The sequence below is a fragment of the Etheostoma spectabile genome, unplaced genomic scaffold, assembly GCF_008692095.1.
Source record: "Etheostoma spectabile isolate EspeVRDwgs_2016 unplaced genomic scaffold, UIUC_Espe_1.0 scaffold456, whole genome shotgun sequence".
In the NCBI taxonomy this organism is placed as follows: domain Eukaryota; kingdom Metazoa; phylum Chordata; class Actinopteri; order Perciformes; family Percidae; genus Etheostoma; species Etheostoma spectabile.
The window spans coordinates 16,228-24,286 of record NW_022605612.1 but is presented as its reverse complement, the minus strand read 5'-3'; the positions used below and the strand labels follow the sequence as shown (position 1 = coordinate 24,286).

At 40.4% G+C, this 8,059-nt stretch overlaps 1 protein-coding gene across 1 annotated transcript in view; it reads right to left on the bottom strand.

The window, feature by feature from the left end:
- LOC116686716 (uncharacterized protein C19orf44-like) overlaps positions 1 to 8,059 on the bottom strand; it is a 14,274-nt gene that overhangs the window by 2,698 nt on the left and 3,517 nt on the right. Inside the window, 3 exon segments of the mRNA XM_032511747.1 lie at positions 738 to 812; positions 2,252 to 2,735; positions 6,876 to 6,955. Coding sequence (XP_032367638.1) covers positions 738 to 812; positions 2,252 to 2,735; positions 6,876 to 6,955 — 639 coding nt within the window.

Genomic DNA, 8,059 nt, shown 5'->3' with positions numbered 1-8,059 from the left:
GTTGAGAGGTGTAGGAAGCTTGTTGTTGGTTATAGGAAGCGTTTGGTTTCAGTTATTTTCTCCAAAGGGTGTGCAACCAAATATTAAGTTGAGGGTGCCAACAATTTTGTCCGACCTAATTTTTGAGTTTTGTGTAAAAATGTCAAATTTGTCTTTTTTCTTCTGCTGTTCCAATGCACTTAAAATGTAATAAACATGTGTATACCAAAACATTTGTCATTGCAACACTTTTCAGGGAGAAATTGTGCATTTTCTGGGTGCCAGGGGTGCCAATAATTTCGTCCATGACTGTATATTTGAATTATTCAGCCTTTTGCGTTCAAACGCGTCTCCAATTGCAGCCTTTCATGGCACAGTTAGCTCCAAGATGAGACTGAAACTACAACTAATGATCTCTGGCGGAAACGTGAGCTTCTTGTCTAGATCAACCTGCCTTTTCCAGTTCTGAGCCGTGGCCAGCAGGGTTGGATCGACTCTTGCAGCTGGCTTCACTGGAAGTTGTCCTGCTCTTTCAAAGGTCCGACAACCGCCAACTTTAGAGAAATTTTGAGTAGCCCTCAAAATAGCGATTAATTTGCCGGATAAAAAAATAAAATTAAAATATTCAGTTTCAATAGGGCCTTAGCTGCTGTCAGCACTCAGGCCCTAATTATAGAGACTTGGCACAGGTATGCTCTCTCAGAGTGCCTTCTAGTGTTCTGTGTGTATTTATGTTGTATTTAGTTTAGCAATCTTACCTTCCACCATTTCTGCACTTAGAGTGTGAGCAACCACTGGTGTGAGATCCATTGTAGGACTCAAAGTAGCCATACCTACAGAGTGAGGAGAGACAGAGATAAGAAACAGAAGTACTGAGCTGTTTTATACAACACCTTCAGATTCCACATCATTGTCAAATTAATCCTGATTAATTGTGACTACTGTTAAGAAATGTGACAGTGGTAGTGATGATTAGTGCACCTACCACATCTTAGGGCGCTTTCACATCTGCCTTGTTTAGTTTGGTTGAATTGAATAGTTTGTTTGCCACGTTGGTGCGGTTTGTTTGGGCAGGTGTGAATGCGGTAATCACACTCAGGTGCACACCAAAAGCTGACCTTGATGAGGTGGCCTCAATACGCTTTCAATCAAATTCTTGAGCCATTTGTTTATCATGAGAACGTGATCTGGACCTCAAACCGCACTAACTATTTACACGCTGCAAGTTTGAGTTAATGTCTCATGTGGTCAGGTGTGCTTAGCAATCTGCGATGCAGCAGAGCAGCAAACTGTAGCAGTTTGCAGTGTTTGTCTCACAGAAATAGACAGCAGTCAAGTTGTTGTCCGTCACTCGCATCTCCCTGGTCAAACTTGTTGCTGCGAAAGTTGGAGAGAGACACTGGCAGAGCAGAGCGAAATCTTGGTGACCAGAGCAAATGTGATGCCATTCGCGAAATAATGTCTGATTATTTAGCCTTAATGAAATGAGCTGGTTTCACCATGGAGATGTAAGAAATATGCACTAGTCCACACAAGACTGTATTTACTTTCTTGCTCCTTTCCCAGGCACCTTTACAGAGCCCCGCTGGGTTCAGCAGAGAAAAGAAAAAAAAAAAACTAATCAATGTACATGGTTTAACAAACTGTACGTACGGATTCATAACAATCCGTGCTCACGGTTTACGTGAGCAAAGTAGGAAAAGATATTCACAGATTTAAACTTCTGGGATCAATTACTCTATAGCAAAATTGTATTATATCACAAATAACGCATCTTTCCTAACGTAGTAAAGTTAACAATGAGCTACAAACCATTTTTTATCAAAATGAGCCATCCTCCAACCTGGAGAGACCTTGGTGTCTAGTAGCAGTCGGCAGTGCTTAGACATATAATCTACACTGACACAAAAATATTCTATTCTATTAATTTAATGATTAAGGTTGTGTCTCCAAACTTATGTTTTAACAGTAGGTGCTCGGAGGAGACAAATTATAATTAAGATAAGAATATATATAGAATATCGTATATATCGTTTTTTTTTTTGTCTTTTGTCAGCTGACCCCAGGGGGGCTTCCTACACATTTGACCAATAAGAGGAGTGAACTTTCTTGCATGATTTGCACTGATGCATTTTGCTACGCTTGGATTTTTCCAAGTGTGAAACCAAACCCAGCTAAGTTTAAAAACTCATCATTGGACCAAAGCAAATAAATTAAACTATGGGTGTGAAAATATCCTTAAATATACAAATGTCATGTATGGCAGACTAACCTGCGCGCCTTGTTAAACCCAGTTGAATGGGCTGAGTCTGAACTTCTGCCTCTTTTAAAACCAGTCTTGTCAAAGCATGGCTCCTTGACTTGCGAGTTAGGCTCCGGCTGTCATGTGATACAGAGAGTCTGGAGTCCCTCGATCTGCATGTGTGACTGTGACCTGGGGTCTGTGAGGTGCAGGAGCGACCTGTGTCTGAGAAAGTGCTCAAGTAATTATCTTCTGTCCTCTCACAGGACACATCTGAATCCTCCTCTCTGACTTCTGGTACCACCGTCTCTTCATCTCCATCTTCTTGCAAGTGCTCTGAAATCTGGTTGACACTGTATTTTGACTTTGTCTTGCTCTCACTCTCAAAGTCATTTTGATAGTCCAATGCGCCCTCCTGCTGCTCCTCCTCTTTCTTCTCCTTCTCTTTATATCGTAACTGCTGTTGATGTCTGTTAGGAGATTCAAGAAGAGGGACGCTTTGTTTGACTTCTCTCTGTTTAGACAGTAGGGAGAAAGCAAACACATCAGCCAAGTGCTTGATCTATGGTTCTGCTAGTCTCCACGCAGAGCTTTTGCTGTAGCCTAGGTAAGTGGCCTGGTGTTTATACTTGTGCGTTGATGTATGCAACGGGCTGGCGTGTGTGTGTGTGTGTGTGTGTGTGTGTGTGTGTGTGTGTGTGTGTGTGGTGTGTGTGTGTGTGTTTCTCTCGTGACCTATATAAAAGATACCTGGGAGCCAGAAATCTTTCTGATTGAGAGGAGGTCAAATACATATTTCCCTCATTAAAATGCAAATCAATTTATAACATTTTTGACATGCGTTTTTCTGGATTTTTTTGTTGTTATTCTGTCTCTCACTGTTCAAATAACTACCATTAAAATTATACACTGATCATTTATTAGTCAGTTGGCAAATGTACAAGATCAACAGGGGATCAAATACTTTTCCCCCTCACTGTATGAATGTATATGGAGAGTGTTAAAAAGGTGACTTTGAAATTGTGGCGCTAACGGCGACGCGAGGAAACATTTGGGTGCACTTAAATTTTGTGCTGGTGCACCTAAATACAAAATTAAGGCGCACCAGTACAACCGACGCAAAAGTTATTCTGGAGCCCTGAAATCACACTTGTTATATATTTCTTTCCTTGAATCCTGTTTAATGTACCTGGGTTGAACTTGAGCAAAAGTATAATTATTGCAAGTTGTACTACTTTTTGTATTGGTTTCATAAAAGAGGTCTGTTAAATTTGCACAGTAAAAGTTCTGTATTTTGAATGCAATTGTCTTTGCATTCGGATTCCTCACTTCAATAGAATCATGACTGGCTCTTCTTTGTAAACAGCATCCTTTTCTGGGGCTATGCAAACCTGTACTAGTGTGGAATTACTCTACATTATTCACTCATCATGACAGTAAAATAGATAATCCTAAAACAACCTACTGCAATAATTCCTCTCTCAACCAACAGAAAAAAAAATACCATCATATACCATAAAATCAAATTTGGAAAAATACCGTCATAAATCTTTGGTCATACTGCCCAGCACTAGGCTCATTATTTAATTTCAACTAATTTGACTTTATGTACAGTAGGTTATTGACACCCTTTTTGACATCCTCAACAACCTCAGCAACCCCCGGGCCAAGGGTACAAAGGCTGCCATTTGGCCAGAAAAATGGCAATCATCCGCCAGGTCCTGAGAGACACAGGAGCCTATCTGCCGTCTCTGAAAACCTTTGCAGGGTAACCGCTTCATCTATCCTGAAGGTAACTAATAATGAATAGGTTATCAGATGCTATTTGAGTCCATGATCTAAACTTAAGCAGATGTAGTGTATGTGTATTTGTTTAGGAAAATTACCGTAGCAGGCTTCATTGTAAACATTGACACAATGCTCTAGATGGGCTCTAAACTGCTGCAACAGCTCTGCCAAGTTCAAACAACACTGTAGGTATAAAAAGGTAAATATGGTGCAAAATGTGAGAGCGCGTAGATGCAATGTGAGCACTTGTAGAACATTATTTGAGATCTTATAAAAAAAAATCTGTACTCGTATTTTTTTCACTTCAGTCACTTTTCCAGTGTTTACAACCTCTAAAATATGTTGCTGCAATGTGCTCTCTCGCATCACGCAGCGTTAAGTCTGCACCCTCGGTTTTTGCAACACTTCATGTGATATATTTAGTGCAAAACTAATTTGTACCTGTGGACTAAGTCTGTGGAGCTCTAAGCCAACAGGACGGCCGGGGACAGCAGGGTTTCTATCGCCAGATGAGGGACAAATCTGTCTGGCTTATTTATTTAGCATGAAAGCTAGCGTTAGCTAACTAGCAGCCAGCCCGCTTCTAATTACTATAATATATTACTGACTGTTAAAAGTGTTGAGATAATTAAAAGGTATTTACAGTATTTAGAAGCGGACTGGCTGCTAGTTAGCTAACCCTAGCTTTCATGCTACATAAATAAGCCGGACAGAGTTGTCCCTCATCTGGCAATAGAAACCCTGCTGTTAGACTAAGTCCACAGGTACAAATTAGTTTTGCAACAAATGTATCGCAAGAAGTGTTGCAAAAGTCGAGGGTGCAGACTCGCCGCTGTGTGATGCGAGAGAGCACATTGCAGCGACAAATTCAAGAGGTTGTAATCACTGGAAAAGTGACTGAAGTGAAGAAAAAATAATTCAAGTACAGAGACAAGTTCTCAAATCATATTCTACAAGTGCTCAGATTGCATCTACGAGTTCAATTTTAGTTGTACAAGCTCTCAAATCCTATTCTACAAGTGCTCACATCGCATCTACGCGCTCTCACATTTAGCACCATATTTACCTTCATAAACAAGTTCTGCCAGGATCTTCTTGAGCTTTTCTTCAACGCCATACATAGGGCAGTTTTGTAAAAAGGAATAATAATCCAAAAATGTGTTCAAATAAGATATTGCTATGTGCAGAATGATAAAACAAACAAAAAACATTTGTAATTCCAGGAGGCTGGAACAACAGCCCAAATGCAAACCAGTTCCAGAGCACTTTTAAAAAGATCCTGGTTCCCTGTGGTTTTGACCCAGATCATACTGGCAATGCCTTCACCACTTAGCATAGCAGGTGTCAGTGACCATGACACCTTCCAGCCAGAAAACAGCCTTGTCTACATCGAGCACTCCAACCTACCCACTGAGTTAGAGGTAAGCCAGTGCTGTGCAACATACTCTGCTGGCTGGGTTGCGAGAAAAGTCAGCCCTCTTCTATCTTGTGACACCTGCTGAGAGGCCAACAGTAGAGGCCTCCCGATGAATAGGCATATTGGCTCTTAAGTAAAATGAATAGAGGAGGGATGGTGATCCCATGGATGGGAAATGGTGTCAAAGTCATCATTGCAACAGAAAAAGATGTGCCATCCATCAAGGGTTCTCCTTGCTGTTGAGGAAGAGCTGCATTCCCGAGGCATATTTGCCCTTGGAGAGCACCTCCTTGAAAGCCAATGGCAACACCATCACAAGCCTGTACAACCTTAAAATACAAGGCCAGAGTCTAAGGAAGTAACTGAACAAGACCATCCTGTTTAAGGGCTAGTAGGATGCTCAAAACTCACAAGAATTTGCTCACGTCAGACCTGGAGAATATTATAAAGCTTTGTAGTAAAGGGGCTTGGGTGTGGACAGTGTGCAACATAGCACCACAAATGACTGCCAGTATTGAAATAATGTTACATTGGTGCATTCCACATCTTAAGGAACATCACAATGCTTACTTGCAATGCTTTTGTCTCGTGGCCGTAGCAAGCACTTTGCTTTTTTCGCCATAGAACAGGAAGCTGTAACTTTACTTTTGTCCAATCTGCACCTAATTTCACAATAAGAGTCCAGGACTGGAGATACTAAACACTTTATTGAGTCATAGTACCACCTATTGACGGGAAGTCAATTGTAATCACTAATGTTTAAATGCCCGTGAGTTTTTCCTGTGTGTCTGTGTGTGTGTGTGAGAGAGAGAGAAAAATACATCTTGCACTTATGTAAAGTAATTTATGACATAAATAAATGTATTAATTTATATTACTGTAGGATGTTTCTCATATGTTTTGTATCTTAACTACATGCCTATCGGCCATCGTGCTGAATCTATTTAGGATTTCTACATTAAAAAAAAACATTGTTTTTATGTAAAACCACTATTGATGTATTGGTAGAAAAATATATGGAGTATTAAGACAACATAAGCCTCTTTCCCCATTGGCTCCTATTTAAGCAAGATGATAAGGTAAGTGGTTCCATCCTGGCATGGCAAGTCAGAGCATATGCTTATTTTTGAAAATATATTTGTATCTCTTTTCTGTGTTGTAAATTGTAGATGGTCCTAAAGCACTCCTTGCTGTATCAACACAGGAACTAAACACAGCTGAATTAGCACAATTTTAAAGCATTTCTGTCGGAATTCTTCTTAAAAGGAGCCAGAATAGACAATGCAGGTTAAAATTAATCAAGTTCTGACTGCTTGAGTTGCTTGCCCTAGTATTGTATTAGCTTACATGTAATGCATAATTGCATTATAGTACACATCCAGATAACATTAGATATCACACACAACTAATTTACTTTTCCATTCTTAATTAACTTCTGTCATTACGCACCTCTATTCCTGGTGTTTCCTCAGTAAATTCAAGGGTAGCAGGGACAAGGTCTTCTAATGTCATCACATTTATTTTTAAGTCTGCAGTAACACAAGATCATAACAGAGATTATAAATTATAGTTTTTATCGTCAACACTTTTAGTGTGCTATGCAAATTGGCTCATAGGAGTCAGAAATATATATTATTTTACGGTATTAAAATCTCATGACACGGTTTTATGTTCAAAAATGGTGCATATTATATATACACTCACCTAAAGGATTATTAGGAACACCATATTAATACTGTGTTTGACCCCCTTTCGCCTTCAGTACTGCCTTAATTCTATGTTGCATTGATTCAGCAAAGTGCTGAAAGCATTCTTTACAAATGTTGGTCCATATTGATAGGATAGCATCTTGCAGTTGGAGATTTGTGGGATGCACATCCAGGGCACAAAGCTCCCGTTCCACTGCATCCCAAAGATGCTCTATTGGGTTGAGATCTGGTGACTGTGGGGGCCATTTTAGTACAGTGAACTCATTGTCATGTTTAAGAAACCAATTTGAAATGATTCAAGCTTTGTGACATGGTGCATTATGCTGGAAGTAGCCATCAGAGGATGGGTACATGGTGGCCATAAAGGGATGGACATGGTCAGAAACAATGCTCAGGTAGGTCGTGGTATTTAAACCATGCCCAATCGGCACTAAGGGACCTAAAGTGTGCCTAGAAAACATCCCCCACACCATTACACCACCACCAGCCTGCACAGTGGTACCAAGGCATGATGGATCCATGTTCTCATTCTGTTTACGCCAAATTCTGACTCTACCATCTGAATGTCTCAACAGAAATCAAGACTCATAAGACCAGGCAACATTTTTCCTGTCTTCAACTGTCCAATTTTGGTGAGCTCTTGCAAATTGTAGCCCTTTTTTTCTATTTGTAGTGGGGATGAGTGGTACCCGGTGGGGTCTTCTGCTGTTGTAGCCCATCCGCCTCAAGGTTGTGCGTGTTGTGGCGTTCACAAATGCTTTGCTGCATACCTCGGTTGTAACGAGTGGTTATTTTAGTCAAAGTTTCTCTTCTATCAGCTTGAATCAGTTGGCCCATTCTCCTCTGACCTCTAGCATCAACAAGACATTTTCGCCAACAGGACTGCCGCATACTGGATGTTTTTACCTTTTCAAACCATTCTTT